The sequence below is a fragment of the Notothenia rossii genome, assembly GCF_949606895.1.
Source record: "Notothenia rossii genome assembly, chromosome: 11".
NCBI classification, from domain to species: domain Eukaryota; kingdom Metazoa; phylum Chordata; class Actinopteri; order Perciformes; family Nototheniidae; genus Notothenia; species Notothenia rossii.
Genome location: NC_136910.1, coordinates 51,401,025 through 51,424,893, shown reverse-complemented (window position 1 = coordinate 51,424,893; position 23,869 = coordinate 51,401,025). Strand labels below are relative to the sequence as shown.

General features: G+C 40.7%; 3 protein-coding genes across 6 annotated transcripts in view; 1 reads left to right on the top strand and 2 right to left on the bottom strand.

Moving 5' to 3' along the window:
* Positions 1-469: 469 nt before the first annotated feature.
* On the bottom strand, positions 470-11,308 carry LOC307023875 (bromodomain-containing protein 3-like). Of its 4 annotated transcripts, none has more exons than XM_079657497.1 (11): positions 11,155-11,308; positions 9,776-10,111; positions 6,279-6,416; positions 6,055-6,190; positions 5,491-5,609; positions 5,091-5,384; positions 4,253-4,381; positions 4,009-4,179; positions 3,040-3,185; positions 2,200-2,471; positions 470-678 (listed from the first exon to the last, which is right to left on the bottom strand). In XM_079657497.1, exons 2-11 carry the CDS (start codon positions 9,968-9,970, stop codon positions 575-577), a joined length of 1,704 nt encoding a protein of 567 aa, XP_079513623.1. In that variant the 5' UTR covers positions 9,971-10,111; positions 11,155-11,308; the 3' UTR covers positions 470-574. The 4 variants fall into 4 exon arrangements, with proteins under 4 accessions (XP_079513623.1, XP_079513626.1, XP_079513624.1 ...); XM_079657500.1 differs by having other exon boundaries at positions 4,024-4,179; XM_079657498.1 differs by having other exon boundaries at positions 11,135-11,278.
* A 251-nt stretch (positions 11,309-11,559) lies between these two features.
* On the top strand, positions 11,560-19,334 carry wdr5 (WD repeat domain 5). Its single transcript, XM_079659564.1, has 14 exons — positions 11,560-11,741; positions 12,751-12,860; positions 13,007-13,115; positions 13,310-13,383; positions 14,811-14,900; positions 15,021-15,110; positions 15,200-15,283; positions 15,366-15,421; positions 17,617-17,663; positions 17,852-17,927; positions 18,124-18,157; positions 18,393-18,467; positions 18,636-18,723; positions 18,821-19,334. Exons 2-14 carry the CDS (start codon positions 12,783-12,785, stop codon positions 18,919-18,921), a joined length of 1,002 nt encoding a protein of 333 aa, XP_079515690.1. The 5' UTR covers positions 11,560-11,741; positions 12,751-12,782; the 3' UTR covers positions 18,922-19,334.
* Positions 19,335-19,911: 577 nt separating this feature from the next.
* rxraa (retinoid X receptor, alpha a) overlaps positions 19,912-23,869 on the bottom strand; it is a 103,770-nt gene continuing 99,812 nt past the window's right edge. The window contains exon 11 of the mRNA XM_079659565.1: positions 19,912-23,780. Within this exon, the coding sequence (XP_079515691.1) occupies positions 23,633-23,780 (148 nt within the window). The 3' untranslated portion in view covers positions 19,912-23,632. The remainder of the gene's footprint in view (positions 23,781-23,869) is intronic.

Sequence of the window (23,869 nt, the reverse complement as noted above, 5' to 3'; positions counted from 1 at the left end):
ACCTACTACTGGTAACATAAACACTAGGAAAGGTAAACTGCCAACTATATAACTCAACAGTACAAGTATATATGGATAATAGCAGCTCATAAATAATAATAATAATAATAAACTTGAGGTCACTTGAGCTTTCCTATCTTTGCTGGTAATCATGTGCTACAATAGAAATAGTGAACTCATCATATTCATAATGAAATGATCTAGCCACTAAACGTCTCACAACTTTAAAAGCTGCTGTTGAGAGTCAGTGTTATATTTTCTGCCATTTTTTTAAGTATTTGAAAAGAAAAACCTTATTAAAGTGTATGGGCTAAATGAGTGGCAGAGACAGGATATTGGTTGAAACTCAGATTATATGAAAAGTGCCCGGGTGCTCAGAACTGAATGTATTTATCTGATAAGAAACCGTCGAGGCGGATATTGCAATTGATAGAAGAAAGAGGGAGAAAATCCACGCTGAATACAAATGCTGTGTTGGGAAGTTTAATTTTCCACATTTTAGAACATAGAACAAATACAAAATGCTATTGAGGAACTTTCATTTTGAAGAAATAAATAGAAACATTAGAAGCTGTCAGGAGTCGCTGTTTTCTGAACTGGAGTCAGAGGAGCTGCTGCTGTCTGAATCTGAGGAGCTGCTGCCGCTGACGTGATGCTGCACTGCTCGCCTGCTTCTCTCTGGAGGACGGGAGGAGAAGCAACAGGTAAATGATACGGAAGCAATTCAAATATCTGGCACCAAGGTTGTCATTTGTGCGCTAATTCCTATTGATTACAACACATACATATACAGAAAATATTCAATCTTTATACTTTTTTGTAGTTCACATTTTGATATCAAACTGTCCTTTCCATGTTAGGAATCATTTAAATAGGTTTTAGGTTCCTCCTTGTAACAGGTTATATTCTCCCAAATATAATCCCATAGCAAAGACAGCCATCAAAATGACTTTTTGGAAAAGAAGCCTACAGCAGGCCCTACGTAGGATACATGAGAGGGGTCTGCCTGCAGGCCTCCACTCTCAGGACAGTTCCGGTGCAGGCTCCACTCTCAGGACACCTCCACTGTCAGTACAGGAAGTGACGATTCTGACGAACACGTTTTTTCCCCCGCCCCCTTAAGGACTCGTCTGATGGAAGTTTTCAAATCACAATGAGGACTCACCATGTACTTTGGGTCGGCCTTGGTTAAGCCCTTTTGACCCCCCCAGCCTCTCTTCCCCTCTCACTAATCGAATGGCAAACGCGACCCACCATCAGAGGGCCTCCACCGGCCCGGCCTAGTGCCGGTGCTCTGGCGGTCGGTTCCTCCTAACTGCGGGTTTGACTGATGGCTGGGAGGGTGTGCTGCGTTGGGGTGGGGGACTTCCCCCCCATCTGCGTGTCTCTTCCTTCCCGGGTCGGCCGATATGAAGCGTGACCAAGACGCACCGTCTGACTCAGGGGTCCCACAGCGCACCTCCGCCGCGGTGCACCCGGCAAACACTGTTGTTTCTCGAACCCTCCACTTTTGTCTAGCGGGTGTAACTAAAATACAGGATGTCGTTATTTATATATATATATTTATATATATACATATAATAAGTGTCAGTGCGATTTTATTTTGTATTAGCGTGCATTTCCTGTTCGGAAAGTGGTGCTGTACTGAGAGTAAACAATACAAGGTGTCCCTATGAAGGGCAGAGTCGACGGACGGTATTTTTGTCCCAGAAATATATAGGAAGCCAAAGGATTCTTCCATTTGCTTTTGGAATATTGCAGAAAATAAGATCTGTAGCAAAATCACATTTGTGATTATCTCCACATATTAACGCCACTTTTATCCTTTCCGAAACATCAATGCCATCTACGGAGGTAAAAAGCTAACATACAGTTATAAAGGAACGACATCACGGTCACATGGCTGCCTGGTATCACCGCTAAGCTAAAAGCTAACTCGTTTGCAGAGTGATGACATTTAGAAGTCTCATTTGGTCACCTTTTGGAAAGCGCAATTTGTATTTAACCACAGATTCTATTTCCTCTAAACACGTTGACTTTGAGACGAGGGAACAGGAAGTGGTAAAATGCTAACTTATTTCATGATTCAGGACTCATTCCTGCACCCCTCTATCTGGGAGAAGAACGCAGTTCAGTCCTCCAGCACAGTTTTGTTCCTCTCCCAGTTACATTGCTCAGAACTTCCATCCCACTACTCACTCTGAAACTTGTTGAACTTCTTGCGCAGACAGTACTGGACGTAGCGCTGCAGCTCGCGCAGGGTGGACGGCTTCAGCATCTCAAAGTCGATCTCGATCTCGTCGGGGTTGGTGTCGCGCATGGTGGGCTCTCGCGTCTGTATGATGCGCACCACGTTGCCCAGCTTGATGCCCGGTAACCGGTTGATGTCCAGGCTCAGCTGGTGCTTCTCGTCGTACGTCATCAGCAGACTTTCATCGTCCGAGTCCCACTCTTTGATCGCCGTCAACTCCCTGGAATTCAAGAGGAATCAGTCAACTCCGAAGACATCTATTTAGATTAGCTTTTTATTAGCAAGCCCCCCACTTTAAACGTTCTTATTATTTACCTACCTTTAAATTGTTTTATATATTGTATAGGTCTTAAAAGGATGTTATCATATTTCATTAATCTAGCATGCTTCAATAGCAATATTTATTTGTTTCTTAATCGTTTAACCTTTATTAGAATTATGGCCTTTTTATTACCATTATCTTTTTATTTGTATTTCTGTTGTTCCTATATGTTCACTTTGTTTATATGTTATATCGTTGCATCCACTCAGTTGTCTTATGTCTTATCTGCCAGAGAGAAACCATCATTTATTGTATTTGTATTATCATACCTTTGACCTCCTTGTGTCTCTTAACCTGATCAAATGTTATATTTTGCTGCATGTACAGTACCTCGAAAGTTCTTAAATAATCTGAGGGGAATTTCTAGTTTATTTTGTAAAGCTCTTTGAGCCGCATGTGCTGTAGGAAAAGTGCTTTATAAATAAAGCTTTATGATGATATGGAGTGTTTATGATAAACGTTGTACCTGGAGATGGGATTCGGGCTGCCTTTGTGTTGCCTGCTGCCTTCCTCCTCCTCCTCCTTCTTCATCTTGTCCTTTTCTCTCTTCTTCTTTGGTTTCATCACAGGGACGTCAGAGAGGGCAGAGAGCTGGTCGTGAACAGCTTTGAGCTGGGTAGTGTCAACAGAAAATGGGTTTTGTGGTGCTATGCAGTAACCAATCAGAATCAGGCAAATATTCAAGTCAGTGAGTAGCTCCTGTTTGCTAGTAAGAAGAAGCGGATGAGGGAGACGAGGACGTCATATCGAGCAAATGACTGTATGCTAGGCTAAGTTTAGCTAAGCATGGATTTACATTATAATTACAGGACAGGTTTTTTAGCTATATTTCATTCTAATTTGAAAATGGGTATCTGTTTTGTTTTGTGTGTTGGCCAGGAAAGCCAAACCTTTTAAAGTCAATACACAGGAAGTCAAAAGAGTAGCGAAGGAATGAGTTCTAACATCTGGAAACGATTCAGTATTTGTCCATCTTTGGTAAACACAACCTAAAGAGATGCTGTTCTACGACATTACATAAGTCAGTAAATATCCCGTTTGTAAAGGTTTAAGCTTTCACGTGTGTTAAAAATTGCATATGCTAAGAACTGGCTAATTCTCCCTTTAGCATAATGGCGTAGCTCTTAGGTCATTTGATTGTGCGGTAGTTTTTTTTAAAAGCCTAACATTAGGTTTTTGATCCATATCATTAAAAGGGATTTGAGGAGATTCTACTTTTTGAAGATTCAATAGAAATATCCCATTGGCTCTTTGTTGAGGGAACCAATGCGTTGCTAACTTCCTACTAAGATATGTCATTCCTGCAGCTCTCTACAAATCAAAGGAAAGTAGCGGAGCCGAGAGTAACTCAGGTTTCTATCCCTCAGGTTTGAATTGGAAGTCAACCATTTAAATAAGGAGAAAATGAGAGTTGGAGATCTGTGTAGAAACCCACCTGTTCTGCACCCACCTGTTCTTGCAACTCAGCAAGTCGAGTGGCCCGCTCCTCCTCTAAGTCCAGGTTGGAGGAGCTGTTGGTGCTGATTTCACCAAAACCTGCGCTCTTTGGTAAAGGCATCTCCACCGGCTCCTCTGGCATCTTGGCAAACCACTTCTCAAACACACTCTAAAGCCATGGTTACAAACAGACATAGAAAACATGTATTTGAAATGATCTTGTATACAGTTGAAGTAATCACCTGAAGTCTTCTGGCCTGGATGACCACGTTGTGATTTGGAGGGTTGTATTTGTAGCAGTTGGAAAAAATGAGCCGGACGTCTGCAGCGAAGCCTTGAGCGTCCGTGTACTGCCCTCCAGACATCTTGCTCTGGGAATACAGAGGAAGAGTCATCCAGACAACAGATGAACTAGGGAGAGAATTAGGGCTGCACCATTTACAAGAGTGGAACTAATTGTGATTATTTATTTTTGATATAATATGATCAGGGATATTAAGATAATCATTTCAACATGTAATACATTTGAATCGTGTGATTTTTCTTTTAGGAGGACCTAAGATGTGTTTGTCTGTAGCTTAACCTTTGTAGGTTTCTCTTTACCTTATTCCAAATAATATCCATATTTTTGTTTAATATTATTTCTAAAATATATTTTTCCTTTCCTTAATATTACGCATACTGTGATTTGGATATTGCACTAGTTAATATTAGATAAGGGTATTTTTATTTTATTTATCTAACATTTTGAAATGGTTTTGTCTGAGGAGTATGTTTACAAAACATTACAAAGTAAAACAAAAAGATTAAATTGTAACTTTATACATATTAACATTAGAAAGAAAAATTGTAGAGTATTTTACAAACAATTAAAAATATACAGAATAAGTTAGAATACAGTGTAAAAGACCAATTTACTGGTAAAAAAAAAACATAGGATACTATATACATATATACATGTATCTATACACTGTGTATATACAGTATATCATACAAGTGTGCATGTTGCAGTTATTTTGAAATCTGTTTCGATAACACTAAGGTGACGTGTGCAGCTCTGGTGTGATAAACAGCTGATACCTTCACTGTCCCGAGGTCCATGGGGTATTTGATGATCAGGTGGTAGTCGTGGAGCTGCAGAGCTTCAGCGTCCACTGGCTTGTAGAAAGGCCAGGCGTGGGCAACATGTCTCCTCGACAGCATTTCCTTCAGGATGTCGCTGCAATACTGCAGCTGATTATTCTCCTCACTTAATTCCTGTCCGGGCTCTGTGCTTTCTCGTCTCCTCTTGCCTCCTGATGAATCACTCAAACTGGTGAAGCCTGCGGAGGAGAAATCCGAGGGGAAGTCTCCTTTCCGCTTCACGTGCTTCTTCTTCATTGGCAAAAGAATAATAAAAGAAAAGTCATAACTCAACTCATGATCTGCGATTTTTTAAAATATTACAATGAAGAGGAAAGCGACATAAAGGATGACTCACTTTTAATGTGGTGAGTGTAGGGTGTTGGGCTGCGGGGGGGGAGGTGGTGCAGCTGAGGCTGGGTTGAGATGTGGGCGATGCAGCCGTAGAACATGTGTCAGCAGTCACATTCTCCCCACCTGCATTACACGCAGTAAACACTGTTTAAAAAAGGAAACATGTGAAAAACAAGGGAAAATAAATAAAAAAGGGCCTTATTGATTTATATAGGTTTTAGTGCATGTAAATGGTCTGCAAAGGCTAGACTCCTGAAGTTCCCTAGCATAATGTGTCCTCTTTAAGTCTCATCAAAAAGATGATCTTGTGTTGAGTAAAAAAAAAAAACTGCAACGATAATCTTTGTAAATTTTCAGGATAATTTTTTAGTATGTTTGTTGTTGCGATACTCATTTCAGCCACTAGAGGCTGCACACCGCTGCCTCGTCTTCTAAATAGGACAAATAATTGTTCTATAGCCATAAACAGAGGTGAGTAAAACCTCTTCACGTGAACACATTTATGAGATACAAATCCTCCTTCTTCAAATAACTATAATAATGTGAAGCAGCATCATCTGTCTGTTACCTGGAGTGCTACTTTTCTTGCCCTTCCCTTTGGCCACCTGTGGATAAATCTCCAACTCTCCCTGAGGCATCTGGGAAACCTTCTGCAGGAAAACCTTCTCCACGGCGAGGGCCATCAGCACGATGTCGTCAGCGGGCTGAAGACAGGAAGAGGGACATCTTTGAGGAAATGGTTTCTGTGAGGCTAACCAGGTAGTGTTGTATCTTTGTTAATAAGCTCCTCACCTTGTTGTAGATGTAGCAGTTTGTGAACATGGTGTTGAAGTCTTGCATACAGTCACTTGCGCTCCAGTAGAAGCTGTTCTCAAGTCGTCGTTTGATGGTTCCCAAATCCATTGGAGATGTTATAATTTTGTGGTAGTCCTAATTAAGGAGAAAAGAGTACATTTCTCAGATGAATAGGGTGTTCCTTGATTTAGTGCCACATGTTTAAAAAGGATTGGATGATTCGTCCTTGCAACAGGTATAATTATATTAAAATAGCTGTAGCAGTTTTTTTTTTAAAATATCAAACGAGACATACCAATATATACGATAAATACATAAATAACAATATATATATATATATACATACATACATACAGTGGGGCAAAAAAGGATTTAGTCAGCCACCAATTGTGCAAGTTCTCCCACTTAAAAAGATGAGAGGCCTGTAATTTTCATCCTAGGTACACTTCAACTATGAGAGACAGAATGGGGGGAAAGAATCCAGGAAATCACATTGTAGGATTTTTAATGAATTAATTGGTAAATTCCTCTGTAAAATAAGTATTTGGTCACCTACAAACAAACAAGATGTCTGGCTCTCACAGACCTGTAACTTCTTCTTTAAGAGCCTCCTCTGTCCTCCACTTGTTAACTGTATTAATGGCACCTGTTTGAACTCGTTATCAGTATAAAAGACACCTGTCCACAACCTCAAACAGTCACACTCCAAACTCCACTATGGCCAAGACCAAAGAGCTGTCAAAGGACACCAGAAACTAAATTGTAGACCTGCACCAGGCTGGGAAGACTGAATCTGCAATAGGTAAGCAGCTTGGTGTGAAGAAATCAGCTGTGGGAGCAATTATTAGAAAATGGAAGACATACAAGACCACTGATAATCTCTCTCGATCTGGGGCTCCACGCAAGATCTCACCCCGTGGGGTCAAAATGATCACAAGAACGGTGAGCAAAAATCCCAGAACCACACGGGGGGACCTAGTCAATGACCTGCAGAGAGCTGGGACCAAAGTAACAAAGGCTACCATCAGTAACACACTACGCCGCCAGGGACTCAAATCCTGCAGTGCCAGACGTGTCCCCCTGCTGAAGCCAGTACATGTCCAGGCCCGTCTGAAGTTTGCTAGAGAGCATTTAGATGATCCAGAAGAGGATTGGGAGAATGTCATATGGTCAGATGAAACCAAAATATAACTTTTTGGTAAAAACTCAACTAGACGTGTTTGGAGGAGAAAGAATGCTGAGTTGCATCCAAAGAACACCATACCTACTGTGAAACATGGGGGTGGAAACATCATGCTTTGGGGCTGTTTTTCTGCAAAGGGACCAGGACGACTGATACGTGTAAAGCAGTGGTCACCAACCAGTCGATCGCGATCGAGTGTGGTGCGTGTAGATCGCGGACCGTTAACAAAAAAAGTAACAAAAGAAAGAAAAATAAAATTAAAATAATAATGTTTGAAAAATATTTTTTTAGATGTAAACCTATCATCCACCACCTCGTTAGCAGGTGCCACTTGATTGACGTATATTTGAGACACCTCAATAATATAATACATTAACCGTGCTTTATGTGAACCTCATCATGACACAAGAGAGGACGGCAGGACTGCAATTTCCCGTGTTCAGTGAATGCAACAGAGGCAAGTCACCAGACCAATCAGAGTTGCATGGAAATACACGTGTGCTTGTGTCATTCAAACCGGTGCTAGCGGGGACCGTGATGTTAGCATCTGGTTAGCTAGCTGCACTAACGGACATAAGGAGCTGTTTCCACAACAAGCTGGAGGAGAGTCTTCCCCTGTCAGACTGAGGGGCTCAGGTGAGCTAAAGGACTGAGTGTTTAGACTAAAACGATTTTGTCACAAATTATTCAAAAGATTATTTCTGCGGTACACCTTCATATGATCATTATAGTTATACAAACAATAAGAGAATAGATGAAAAACAGGTATGAAATACTATATGGCAGTAAAACAAGAATACAGTTTAAAAGGGGAGTGATTTGTAAAATATCCATAAAGAAAAAGAAAATCTGTTTACAGTTCTGTCTCATAATGGTGCTGAGAGATGAATGCATAGATCTCTTCATGTTGCTCTCAAAGTGCACCAGATTGATTCTTTCATCTTCAATTTAAAAAAAAAAATCTTCCCGGGGGAGCATCCCCCCGGACCCCCCTTGAGGAGGTGAGGACCTAGAGGAGGTGAGGACCCCCCTAGAAGAGGTGAGGTCCGCCCCCCACTCGCACATAGCACTTTACCCCTGCCTATATGCCGTGAGCTGATTATGGAGCCTTCATTGTAACAGTAATTCAGATGCAATTAGCCTATATAAAAGACCTCAAATTGGAAGCATTGTCTGGGCTGTCTTTTTCACTCAATTCTGCAATAGGTAGATCTCGCCTTTCACCTAGGCCGAGGTCGGTGATCTTGGGCTTAAAAAGGTTGGTGACCACTGGTGTAAAGGAAAGAATTAAAGGGGGCCATGTATCGTGAGATTTTGAGTGACAACCTCCTTCCATCAGCAAGGGCATTGAAGATGAAACGTGGCTGGGTCTTTCAGCATGACAATGATCCCAAACACACCGCCCGGGCAACGAAGGAGTGGCTTCGTAAGAAGAATTTCAAGGTCCTGGAGTGGCCTAGCCAGTCTCCAGATCTCAACCCCATAGAAAATCTTTGGAAGGAGTTGAAAGTCCGTGTTGCCCAGCGACAGCCCCAAAACATCACTGCTCTAGAGGAGATCTGCATGGAGGAATGGGCCAAAATACCAGCAAGTGTGTGAAAACTTTGTGAAGACTTACAGAACACATTTGACCTCTGTCATTGCCAACAAAGGGTATATAACAAAGTATTGAGATGAACTTTTGTTATTGACCAAATACTTATTTTTACACCATAATTTGCAAATAAAGTCTTTAAAAATCAGACAATGAAATTTTCTGGATTTCTTTTTCTCATTCTGTCTCTCATAGTTGAGGTATACCTAGGATGAAAATTACAGGCCTCTCATCTTTTTAAGTGGGAGAACTTGCACAATTGGTGGCTGAATAAATACTTTTTTGCCCCACTGTATATATGCAAAAGGCAGATGGGGAGATTTAGCATTTCTGGGTTGAATAACTTCATAAATAAATACACACATGTGTCAAATTAGTTGTTAGTAGTCATGTGTCTAGCATTTTAAAAGGTTTCTTCTTCCAAGATAATTTTTGTTCATTACAATATAGATCACATTTGTGTGGTACATTTCAATATAATAGGCGGAGATCAGGGAATAGGGTGACATTGTAATCATAAAAACAGGTGCACCGTCAAGACAATTACAAATATATTCAAATGACTATGGACTGCTACTAAATAAAGATTTTTGGCCGTGACTCTGTGCAGCACCACAATACCTAATTCAGAATGTCGTTTTTTTTAATTACATATTTTGAGAGATGGATATTGCACTAGAATTGAAAAAGTTTGAAGAACATGTGCAAACTACTCACTGGTAGTCCCAGAGCCACTGCATCAACAGGCTGGTAGAAAGGCCAGGCAAACTGGTGCTTCCACAGGGATTTGATCACTATGTTGTGCATGTATTGCAGCTGGTTGGTCTTCCGGCCTGGAGTGTTGGGGTCCGTCACTTCAGGGGGCGGAGGATTCACGAGACGTGGGGGGTGCGTGTTCGCGTCGGCTGACATGATGACGCCAGGCTGGGCTCTGATAGGTGAACACAGCCTCCCCTGGTGTCTGCTGTCTCCTATGAGTTCTGTATTTTCCGTATGTCAGGTCTTCAAAGGCCAGCTCACTTCATTCATAGTTTTCATACAAGAAAAGGTGATCTGTGGATATTAAAAACAGAATCACATCATACCTATGGTCCACTTTTTTTATTTGGATGCAAATCAGGGATGCTGGAGATGTGCCCTCTCAAAAACTGAAGGTCAGTCTACATTATCTTGAAATCACATTTAAGTTTGAAGTCTGACAACAAGCACAGACCCAACAAACACACTTCTTACCATAGGAACATTTCAAAGTTGAACCTTGTATGCAATAGGAAATACATAATACAGCTTTATGATATTCATGCGTTTCATTTAATGTTAAAATACATACTTTTTTCATCTGTTGTTTAACTAGTTGTTATTTTATGTAAAACAAATGTAGCAATGTGTTATTTGAATGACAAGTTATAGGTAATTGATAATAAATGTTATTTGTTCACTCAATAAGCTTAATCAGTTGCAACAGGTAATCTATATATATTTACACTCAGTTTAAGAGATGTTATACGATGCGTTGCTCTATAGATAGCGTGTGCCCAAAGTACTGTAGAATTACAGCAATAAGTAAACCTGCTAACTTTAAGTTATTGACATTACATTAAACGCAACAAAAAGCAAATAACTAGCTTGACAGGTTTTTTAAAGCACAATAGGTATTGTACAAAAAACTGCTGAAAGTGCCTGAGTAAACGTTACCTGAGATATGCTATAACTAACCCAGGTGTTGTTAGCTTAAATGTTACTAGCTAGCCGTCGAAATAAAACGTAGTTCGCCAAAAGTAAGGAATAGTCTTACCATAACTAAGTTGCATAGGAAGTTGCATACAATGGTCAAATTATGCTTTGTTTGTTTTTTAGAACGTCGAGTTTCAGAACTAAGTTTTCACCATGTGTTGTTTTGACCAGACCTCACCTTAAATGTTCAAAGCTAAGTTACCTGTCATCTTCACAAAACTGAATTCAGGAAAGTCACGCCGCGAAAGACATTGTGGACGAGTTCAGACATTTGTTTACATATATTTTTGAAAATAACGACAATTCTTGCTTTAGAGGATTCTACACCTAGTACATGCCCACCTGTAAATGTCAATAGTTACCTCCAGAGTGAACCGTTACACCCACTTTGAAACTGAAAACGTTCGCACTAAAACAAACCTAAGGCAAGAAACGTGCTTTGTTTTTTCTTGTTCCCCTCTCCGATAGCTGCATAGGCGGATAGTAAACAGAGAGGACACTGCCCCCTATGGACCGGGGTGTATGGTGGCACTCTCAAATTCTGTCCTGTATTAAAATCCCATATTCTATCAATTCAATATTATTATGTTTTTATCAACGGTGAAAGTAAAGTGTTACCCATTGCAGCCCAAACGCGTAGCAAGGCCACATTAGAACCAGTGCTATACCCAAAGAAAAAGAATAAGTAAATATAGTCCAAATTTGCGTTTGACACTTAATTGTCCCTCGTTAGCTTCCGTTACTTCTGAGGATAACACGCATGCGCAGTACAGTACTCACCACCATACGCCACATTCCCCGCTTCTCCTCGCAGCCAGCAGGCAAACATACAGGAGCGAGCCAAGTGCTTAAATGCGGTCTCCATGATCGTCTAAATAAAAATACGTGCTTTTTCCGACCAATCTTTACGCGGAGTATCGATCTGAACGCGGAGCAGCATCAAAACCCCGTGAGTATCGGTTTATGATGAATTCTTCCTTGTTTGAATGGAGGGCCCATCTGTGGCAGATCAGCCAATTTGTCAACAGCATCATCGATTTAAGACAGACGGCTACATGATTACACTGCTGTTAGCTGTAATAATAAACACGTGCATATAAGATGGAGTTGCTATCTTTATTTGTCTGTTTTAAAATCATAAATGTATGCAGTATGATGATAGCTAACGTTACTGTCAGAGTTGAACTTCCCAGCGAAGAGATCCCGTGTCGCCCTTTGTTTAAAATTCATTATTTTCAAATGTATTGCATTAAAACACGAATAAACGTAAATATGTTTATCTTTTATACCAACTAGTATGTTATGCAGTGTTACCTGACTGTATAACATGTTAATATCACCTTAACAAGGCCAGTTAACGTTAGCTAGCTAGTTGCTAGCTGAAATAGCCACATTAATGGATGACGCTATGCTAAAGTAGAAAGCAGACACTCGCTTCATGGCTTTTTAACAACTAAAGACGAATACAAATGCCTTTTATTAAAGTATTTACCGGAAATGATTAGCACTCTCACGGTTGCATTGCATAGATATGAAGTGTAAAATGTATAACATAGCTGTCATGGTTGACATGATAAGAATAACATGTCATTGTATCGATGACATGTGGCCCATATTGTACACAACAATTGAAATTCCCTTAAATTAAATGAGGTATGTATCCCTTGGAGTGATTAGTTACATATCAAGTTTTTTTGAGGCGAGCCATTGCAAATATATATTGTAATTACACCATACTAGCACATCAAAATGTGCTCTCTAGCATAGCTGACTCCTTATAATGAATAACTTTACAATGCTATTTGGCTATTTCATCCACATTGTATACATACAAACCTTTTGCTGGCTATTTTTAAGTCCTCAGTCTGCAGTTGATTATGTTTTGCTTTATATTGGTTTTCTTGTATATAACATTTTTATTTCTAAACTTGTTTCAATATCAATTTCTTCTGTTTTAGGATCCTGCCCAGTTGATGCTCATTTCCTCACCATGGCAACAGAAGATAAGAAACCAGAGACTGACACGAAACCTCCCGTTGTCCAATCGTCATCTTCCAGTCAAAGCAAGGTCAGGATTTCTGATTATAAATGTATGCTGGGGAAGAACATCTGTGAATGTTTTACTTTTTTTCCCAATGGTATCATATTTTGAAAAATGCGATGTGTTTGCCCTTTTTTTTTTTTTTTTATGTGCGGTTTTGTTTTCATTGACAGTCTGCACCTGGCAAGCCCAACTACAGCCTGAAGTTCACACTAGCGGGACACACCAAAGCGGTCTCCTCCGTCAAGTTCAGTCCGAGCGGAGAGTGGCTCGCCAGCTCATGTGAGTCCTTTGATCTTTTCCTGTTTGCTTTAAATCACATATAAATTTGTGCTACATTTATTTTCATTATTATTATTTTGTATTATCTGCTAACTATTTCTTCCTCAAAAATAAACAAAATAGTCGTTGTCGCGTAAACAAAAAAAAGAAAAAGTTGTCACGACACTAAATACATGTTTGTTTTTTCTTGACAGCGGCTGACAAACTCATCAAAATCTGGGGCGCGTATGACGGCAAGTTTGAGAAAACCATTTCCGGACACAAACTTGTGAGTGAAAGAAATTCATCATATTTACTGCTGCACATTGTTTTAGCCTTTTTGGTTATTTTTTTATTAATGGGATTGTATTTGTCATGACCCATTACCCATGTGAAGAACAAAAGAAGGTGATTTAAACCTGGGTTGTCTTAACCGGGTAACAGGGGCGCTGTTCCCTCTTACATTTGGCGTGCGCCCTCATACCAAAATGCAGATTTTCCCAGATTTGTTTTAAAGTGATGCAAGAAAACTATATTTATGTTCGTCCACAACAATATAATTACTCCAAAAATATGAAACTCGTGTCAAATAGAGCATAAGACGGCATAGTCAGCTTTGTTTTTACGGAGCTCCGACGTTGCTACATCTATAAATATATTAATGCTGTCAAAATTATCGCGTTAACGGCGGCAATTCATCTTTTGAATTAATTGTGTTAAAATATTTAACGCATGTGTTGAATGGCCCGCCCCATACATCCCACCAGTGGCAGCGCCAGGGTATGGCTGGGGTAGGCTACAGCCATACCAAGAAACTGCTTTGCCCCACCATGAAAAATGATGTTAAAGTAAGCAAAATAAAGTCCGCCAACTCGCGCTGAGAATTGCACAGACAGCAGTTAGTAAGATTGATTTCAGTAGCCACTTGTCTGGAAATACCGAAGACTAGAAACGGTTTTGAAAACTTTTGTCACGTAGTGATCGTCTTCTAAATAGAACATCTTTGATAATGTCCTCTGGCCAATCAGAATCAAGATAACGGCGTGGTGTTGTTGCAGGAAGTCCTGACGGAGACTACTTTTGCTGTAGTACAGGGGTGCACATAACTGGTACGCAGGTACGCATTTTTTCAACAATCTGAAATGCGTACCGTCACTTGTGTCACAAAGCGCATTTGTGTACCGACGTACTTGTGAAGCTTTTCCAGAAGGCGGTTAGATCACCGGACGACAGAGTCGGTTTCCGTGTGCACAGACAGGGCTGCTGTTAACGTCGGTCTGTACAACGGAATTGTGCCCCCCCCCCCCCCCCCTTCACTGGAGAACTGCGCTAAAACAGCTGATCACAACGTTCACGCTCTGTGGTCACGAAGTGCTCCACTAGCCCCCCCCCCCCGTCGACTTTCCTGAAGTACTCCCCCGTTGATAGAAATCAACACATAATGAATTAAGACCCCACGGTTTGATGATTGATAGGTGTGTGGACTGTCTTTCATTTTGACACACAGGGCTTTGACAGCCCTAATAAATATATAATAATTATATATATAAAACAAGAACAGCGCCACAGTATTGCCCTCATACTATATTATTTTTCTTGAGAAACTCCTGGAAACCTACATTTATGTATCAGTTACAATACATCACTTTAGTAGTGAGCTATGGTATGATCCTTGCTGTTCTATTATGTTCCTAACTATTACCCATGATGCTTCAGGGTATCTCTGACGTGGCATGGTCCTCTGACTCCAACCTCCTGGTGTCGGCATCGGACGACAAAACCTTGAAGATCTGGGATGTCAGCTCGGTAAGGGAACGCTTGAATCAACATTCATCAAACTGAGATGATATGGATATTCGTATCACCACCATACATCAGGGCTTGAGAGAATGTCATGTTTTAACGCCACGCTTCTATTCTTCCTAGGGGAAATGCTTAAAAACTCTTAAAGGTCACAGCAACTACGTCTTCTGCTGCAACTTCAACCCCCAATCCAACCTCATCGTGTCAGGATCGGTGAGTCAAAGAAGCTTCTGATATAAACCATGCAGGAAATGGAGAGCAGACCTTTTACTAAAAAAATCATGTGATTGTTTTGCTTCCAGTTTGATGAGAGCGTAAGGATATGGGACGTGAAGACCGGGAAGTGTTTGAAAACATTGCCGGCACATTCTGACCCTGTCTCAGCTGTAAGCTCAGTTGGTTATTAACACATTTCTAGATTTGAGATAAACCTGTAACAGTAATGTGATTATCTTTTTCCTCCCGCAGGTTCATTTCAACAGAGACGGCTCTCTGATCGTGTCCAGCAGCTACGATGGTCTTTGGTAAAAACTAACTTGTATTTATACATCCACACTCATATTGAAAGAGGCCCGATTCTGCTTGTTTTCCCTCCTGTAGTGTCATATAGCCGGTTTTTGTGCATGTAAATGGTCTGCAAAGGCTAAAATCCCCCCCCCTCCCCCCCCAGCTGAAACGCCTCAATTTTACTGGTGTGTTAATACAGGGTGTCTGCGGGGTCTTAAAAAGTATTAAAAGTTGATAAATCAATTTAGCGAAAATTAAGGCTATTAAAAAATATTAAACGGCATTTTCCAAGGTATTAAGAAGGTCCACAACAACGACAACATGAAACACCCTTTAATTTACTGAAACGACATGTCGGGAAACCCCCCAAGGCGGCCCCATGCATAGCGCCCCGTAAAATGCTGCTTATTATTTTAAGTTTCGTTGCCTTGCTCCGCTCTGTGTGGGGGGGGAACTAAACGACTACGGTAACGGGTCCCAAGGTGGGTAGACCGGCATACGCAACGCTCTGGGGGTCCAACGGCTCCGTGTGTAAGCCCTATATGATCATTTTCTGATAACGATGAAATAGCCCGCCTCCCTCTCCCCACGTCTCCTGCTGCTGGGCTGTCAGAAGAGGGGGAGGAAAAGAGAGGCAAGCACCGTTTATTAAATATTATTATACAGAGAACAGAGTCGTTATCAATTTGTTTTAAAGCTCAATAAATAACAAAGAAGACCTCTGACCGGCACTTTTCTAATTTTGTACGGAAGATTTAAACTTTAATGGACATGTTGACCGGCGGAACATTTTTTTTACGGAAACTGCCGCACGGTTCCATCGTCCCTTGGAAGTGGCGGAGAGGTGGGTGTTTTTCATCTGCTGTGGGACTACCTGAGAGATACAGCAGGAGAACACGCCGTCCACCGCGGAGAATAAACAGAAGGGCAACCATGGCAACCATGCTCCGGGGTCTTCTTCGCTGCTTTTGGTGTATTTCGGGCGGCAGCAGCGCCACTTACAGGCCTGACATATGTACTACATAGTTTCCAGCATTTCCAGCGGTCTAGTGTGAACGGACACGTTAATGAATCGAATGCGTGTGAACGGAAGACTTTTTTGCGTTTGCGTATGCGTTTTACCGTATGCGTCCTCGTGGGGCCGGGGTCTAAGCCAAACTATATCCGGTCACAGAGATCTGCTATTTTAAAGTAAAGTCAACACATATCGACCCTAATATAGTCTATATTAAGAACGAGAAAAGTCTTAACATATATATCCTTTTTTTGTAAACATATGACAAATGTGTGAGGGTGATGACGTCAGAGCATCGTCCTATGTGCCAGGGCTTAGCCCCGGACAGCCCCAGCCCAATTTAACCCCTGGGTATTTGTGAGGGAGCTCCTATATGGCATTACCCCGCTGAAGCTCACCAAAGTTTAACATATTTCATAGTTCAAAGTTTTGTCAATTGTTTTGTTTATTGGTCAAATACTGGTTTCTAATGGTTTCTGAGGAGTTTTACTGGAATGAAAGAGCACAGAGTACAGAAGCAACAAAGCAGCATACTGCATGAAACCTGACCTTCACAGAGAGGTTGAAGTTCATGTGGAGAGGAGGCTTCAGTAGTCTGTCTGCACTCTGTTTAGTTTTGCTATCTTACAATCAATACAGTCAATGTGAGGTAAAGTGTGTTGCCAATGTAACCGGTTAGAACTCAAAGTTGCGATGAGGTCTTAAAATGTATGGAAAGGGTCTTAAAAAAGGTCTTAAAAATGTATTAAATTTGACTTCAGGATTCCTGCATATACCCTGTAATATAGTGACGTCACTACATAACACCAACACTTCTATCGGCTAGTGCTCCAACACAGTGTATGTGAGGCTAGGGGTCGGGACATCTCTAAGCAGTTGACCAATCACAACAGAGCTGGCCAGCTAACCAAGCAGAGCAGACTGGGCTCTGGTTTCAGACAGAGGGTGAAAAGAGCTGCTGCAGCACAGGCAGTATTAGAAAAATAAAGAGCTTTTTGAACATTAAGCATGGAGACCTGTCACAGTGGAGGCACTGCATACAAAAAGGAACCTGAAAAGGAGCATCATTGGGCCCCTTTAAAAAAAAAAAAAAAAAAAAAAACTCCAACCCACAAAGATCTGCAGTGTGTTTATATATTAAGTGTCTTGCGAAACAACAAAATGTCATCTTAAAACTATTTATTTTTATTTTCCCAGCCGAATCTGGGACACAGCATCGGGCCAGTGCTTAAAGACACTCATAGGTAAGATCACGCAGTAAATCTTGATCTTGATATTGTTTGAGCACTGATTCCATTCTCATGTATCTAACTGCAGAAAAGGTTTGGAAATGGTGTTATGATTAGTGACAAACAATTATAATTGTTTCTGTTTGAAATGAGGCATTAATGATGCTGTACTGACTCTACTCCTGTTACTGTGTTCTGATCAGATGACGATAACCCTCCGGTGTCCTTTGTGAAGTTTTCCCCAAATGGAAAATACATCCTGGCAGCTACACTGGACAAGTGAGTAGTGAACTGTGTTTTAATGTATTTAATGTATGTAGTGGTCATTATGCTGTTCAGGATGCTCATCAGCAGAGGGCAGTATGCACCAGCTGCACTTTTATAAAAACAGAATATACACATCAGATGATATGATTAAAATGTTGGTGTGTTTTAACACTTTTTTTTAACATGCTTGTTTTTTTTTTTATTCCAGCACGCTGAAGCTGTGGGATTACAGCAAAGGAAAGGTAAGCATTGAGTTTAAATACTCAATTATTATCTTTTTAAATACAAAAATCAGCTGTCAGATGGTTTCAGTTTTTTTACATTTATGTAAAACTGTCTCATGTTCATGTAGTTAAAGATATTAAGACCCAAACAGTTGTATTTAATTATTTAATTTTCTTCTTGTTTGTTGACTATTTTTTACTTAACTGCTCTGATTATCTAATGCGGAGAATTCACTCTTTATTTTTCCTCCAGTGCTTGAAAACGTACAGCGGCCACAAAAACGAGAAGTACTGCATATTCGCGAATTTCTCAGTCACCGGGGGAAAGGTGAGAAATGAATAAAAAATGTGTCTGGTCTGTTTTGACCTTCATGATTAAATAAATCCTTCCTGGTGATAATGCTTCAACCATGCAGTTTATCCATTTATATTTCACCACATTTTCAAAAAAAAAAAAAGCTAAATGTTGCTAAGCTAAGCGTGTGCTCTGTTGCAGTGGATCGTGTCCGGCTCCGAGGACAACATGGTGTACATCTGGAACCTGCAGACCAAGGAGATCGTGCAGAAGCTCCAGGGCCACACAGGTACAGCACACACACATTATTTAGAATTAGATTTAAGACATCTTATTTGTGAACCGCTGTTATTGACCCCCTGTCTATTTCCTGTCTCCCAACTCAGACGTCGTCATATCGACCGCCTGCCACCCGACAGAGAACATCATCGCGTCCGCGGCTTTAGAAAACGACAAAACCATCAAGCTATGGAGAAGCGACTGCTAAGCTCTTTTTGGGGCCGATCATATTCCTTTTTTTTTTCTTCTGATTTTGTTGTAAGAAAGGACTTTTTTCTAAAGGAGAGCTCCTGCGTGATGCAGAGGGCTTCCACGTAAGGAAATTCAGCAAGGAGAGCCAAATGAGACACAGCGTCATCGAAAAAAAAAACACCCCACATCTTCTGCAGCGGACGCGTTCCCCCCGTCACATCTGAGATACTCCCATGTCAGCGTGCCAGGTTTTTGTTGCGTCCACAGGGACTTTTTTTTCAAGACTTTTGTTATACAATGTTGATGCTCTGTTCTGGTGCTTCAGTATTATTGACACTGCATTGACCCCTGATGTCCCGGGCTTCATACCCACCACCCATATCTGCTCATGTACAATAAATGTAGTGCTTATTTGGCCTTTCTTCTGTTTATTTTGCATTCTTTTTTTCATTTTGTCTGTGTAATTGTTGATTGGCTTTCAATGAGGTGACTTTAACATCAACATTGAGGAAAGAAATATCCTTATCCTTATGGCTGTTATTTTTTCAAAAGGCACTTCCATTCATCCCCCCCCCCCCCCTGATATCAGATACCAGATCTCAAAAGTCTATGGTAAGATTTATTGCAAGTCATATTAGGGCAATAAACCCGGATCTGAGGTTTTGGAAGCCAAGAATTAGTCAATAAAAAGTCAGCTGGACAGTACCATTAAAACATTTTTTAAAGCCCCCTTTGAGAATTTAATGGTTTACTATAACCATATGACCAAATGCAGATATATTGTCGTCTAGATTTGTACATATTACATTGACGTATTGTTTTTTTTTTTTTTTGGCTTCAGTAACTCCTATTGTAGTCCTACTCACCAGCAGCACCTGTCCTCTGTACTCAACCTGGGTTTCTGTGGAATACATGTTTGCATTTGACAGCTCTAACCTGAATAAAACCAGTTTTGTATGTTTAACGAGTCGTGACAATCTTCCACACAGAATCAACCATCAGTCAGTTCACTTTGAGTTTTTTAATAACCATTTTTTCTGTCCATGAAAGATAGAACATCAGAGAACAACCCACAAAGAACAGATGACCAAAAACTCCATCGCCTTTTTAAAAAAAATGGACAAATATAATGAAAAGACATTTCCCGTCTCGCAGGTTGAAAATGGCAAAGTAAAGGCGACAGGAGGTGCCGACGACTCCTCGCACCTTTTAAAACTTTCAATCTGAAAATTGCCTTGTTGAATAAGCTTTTCCACGACGTATACGACAGCCCGCAGGAGGACAAGGGAACAGAGTACACAAGCAAGGGGATAAAATTACCTTTGTACAAAAATAGATCTTTTTTTCAAAGTGTTTTTTTTCTTTTCTTTTTTTTACAGTCTATGCACAAAGAAAGCAGTGATTGTGTCACAAGCTGATTTCCTGATTACACTTTTTCAACATACAACTGCTAAGCAACACATACATTTCAGAGGGTTTAAAGTCTTCAACTTTTTTGTATTTCTTTTTTTTTGCGGTCCCATAATCTGCTGAGAAGCTAATACTTTTTAAATCTGCTGGTTGATCATGATTGATTTTATAAAGTCAATAGCAAAAAAAGGAAACCCTCTGATATTTGTGGTCAGAGAAGACTCCCTCTTTCAATGTTCGGAAATACTCAAGGAACAGATCTGTCGATATATATTTATAAATATATACACATATACATATTAACAAAATAGAGCTTTATGTTATAAAGCATTCATGCGGGTGATCCTTTCTTTTTTGACCGGTCAAGAAGATCCTTGTCTGTTCATTTCCTGCATGGGTGAGTGAGCTCGCACATTATTCACTTTATGGCTTAAGTAAGAGACCTGCGGTCGCCAATCACAGTAAGCCAAGAGACACCAGGCTGAAGGGAGCGGGAGGATATTCAATTTAAAGTTAGTTCATCCAGTCCAAAAAAAGCTTCATATCTGCTGTTATGATTTTAAATCCATCCTCCAAAAAAGGAAATCCATCCCAGTCCTACAAAAAGAGTTAATTTTCCTTGCCATGTTGACAATTTATGAACAATTGATCCAGAATATAAATACTGTAAACTGAGCTCAGACTGGCTGTCAATACTGTCACCTGGATAGTTTGTAAACTGTCTAAAAACACCACAAGCCAATACTGAACTTATTACTTTTTTTTTGTTGAAAGCATAGAAACTGAGGTGTAACTGATTAAAATGAGCCTGATGATAACAACGCAGTCAGAAAGTGCTATTTTTGTTTGTCAGATTAAATACGTGTAGAAAATTCAAGTAACGTCGCAGTTCTACCTTTCGTCCACCAGAGGGCGCTTGAAGCTTTTAAATGGCCGCCTAGACTGAAACTGGACCCCAATTGTTATGAAAAACATTTTTTTTGTCGATATTTCAATTAGCGTATTTTGTCGGAGTCAATAGGAGTATGGAGTCCCATAGGTGCCACCAAAATAATTTCAGAGTTTTTCCTTATCAATGAATACTTTGAAAAATACAAAAATAACTGTTAAACAATTTGCTTGGAGACAAGATCAGAAGCCAAACAGCCAGCTAATAAAAGCTCATGTTGCTATGTTGCTGCTTATTCATACGACCCTTCAAATGAAATTAATCACCACGTTGAAACTGTAAATATAAATGCAACAGACAAATTCATTGTGATATAAAATATGTTCGTCACATGACAAACAAAAAACATATATTGCGATAAAAGCCTAATCAAAAACTACTAGTATGACTATGCTTAAATATCCAATTATGAATCTGTAAATAAGCAAATATTTATTTATTCTTTTAGCAGATGATTGCAAAATGTAAGAAACACTGAAACTAAAACAATCTTATAATTTTGTTCTAATAGTTTTAAAACACTGCAAAAAAGTATTATTGAAGTGGCACACTCAAGACTCCATACCCCAAAGACCTTCAACTGTCTAAGTTTATGAAAGCCTGATGAAAACAGGGCTCAGGGTTTTTCTTTCTTCTTCGGGTCCAGTCAGTGTCAAGGTGCTTACGAGAGAGTGGTGAATAAGTAGATATGATAAAAAGGACTAAAAGAGATTTCTAAGTTTTATTTGTATCCTATATCATTCACTAGCTAACATGTCCTTAAACTCTGCTTTGTCTCACCATTTCATTAAACGCCTTTCAATGAGGGCTGATAGCTGATAAAACAATACAAGATGTCTATTCAATGTTTGAATAGTGAGGAAAATGACCTTGACCCCCACCTCACAGACACCTGTTTGAACCACACCCGCTCTAAGGACAATCTTTGGAAATGCACTAGATGCATAGTTTTGCAGCAGCTGCAGCGTTTAGAGAAAAAGGAGGGGGAAATGGCATAAAGCAAACTATACATAACATAAAGAACATTTCAGTTGGACTTGAATGACACGTGGTGGTCCAGAGAAGTGCAGAGAGAGGAGGATAAAAACAATCAGGGGTGTGTTTAAGATCGAGCCAAATCCCACCTCAGGAGGCAGATCACATCAGCTCTCCGTTTAGGAAATCCGCTGTCATGAGGTTAAGTGCCAAGTAGCATACAAATAAACAAACAATGGCTCGGCTGAGCGCTTTTCTCCCTCAAATGCTTCAACGAGCTGAGGGTTGGAGGGATGGAAACAGAGGTATTTGTGCATTAAAATCACAAGTGAAAATAACGTCAATACTGTGTACGGTTGTAACTTTCTGTACAGGTAGATATGAGGAAACATCCGCTGCGTGGAGGGATTTCTGAGTGTGGAGGTGGTAAACAAAACGGCGTGTTGAAATTCACATGAAATGAGATGTGGAGAGGTTGGAGAAGGGATGAAAAACAGGAGCAGGGAGACCGCCGACAAAAGGTCCGACATTGTTGGAAATGAAGGATGGTAAATGTTGTTCCTGTGGCTGCTGGTAGCCTGTCAGAGCATGGTGTAGCTTAAAGCTAATATACAACGGCCTGGTCTTCCTGTGTGCCTCAGCACGGATTGTACAGCGTTAACTGAAGGGCTGATTAGTGAAGTCTTTCGTCGTCGTCGTCGTCCTCCACCCGGGTCGCACAGTGCTGACAGAGTAAGACATGGTTGTATTTGTTGGAATTGAGTCCTGAGGGTTTTGAGCACTCGCAGTCTGAGTTTGACTCCAGGAAACTTCAGCTAGTGCAAGACCTGTCGTGTTCAGGAGCCAGGCGGGAAAACATCCTTTACCTTGTCCTCACCCCCCCCCCCCTTAGCGTCCCTCCCTAAAAATGTAGTCCTGAAAGAGAGAAAGGGCTCGGGTCCATGCCGAAGCAGCCCAAGGCTCTCTAAATCCACGATTGTCCCGCTGAGAATCCAAATATGACATCGGCGTTTCTTTTCTTCAAAATACCTGCAAGCATTACCGTGGGTGTTAAAAACCCGATCACCTTAATCTCGTCCAAGAGTAGGAGAAAGCAAGGATGAAAACGTTGGCTCAATATGTTTCTTTTTTTCCGCTTTAAGTCCATGTGTTGCCGTGTGACTTGTCTTATATATATATTTCTTATTTATATATTTTTACAAGGTATAAAACCGACCCACAGATGTGAAGAATTCATTGTTATTCAAGGGGAAAGGGTAGGGCGGGATGGGAAGAGGTTCTCCATCCAAAGTCATGACTCAATCTGTCCCCTGCTGGAGATTGTTTTTGAAAAAGAACCAGGGCTGTTTGAGGAGGGGGAGAGGGGGTGAGGAGGGCTCAACCCTCTCTGCTATTATGTCATTTGATGCGGTGCTTCTAGCATCTCCATGAGGAACGTGTCGATGGGCGTGTCGCCGATGAGCTTGAAGAAGAACAAGTGCTCCAGACACTTGAGGCCGATGGAGCGCAGCGCCGGTAACCGCAGCAACAGTTTGGCAAATCTGTGACAGGAGAGCCAAGTTAGACACAAAATCAAAATGGCATCATGCAATGACAGGAAGAGGGAGGGGTGGGGAAATGATCCTGAAGC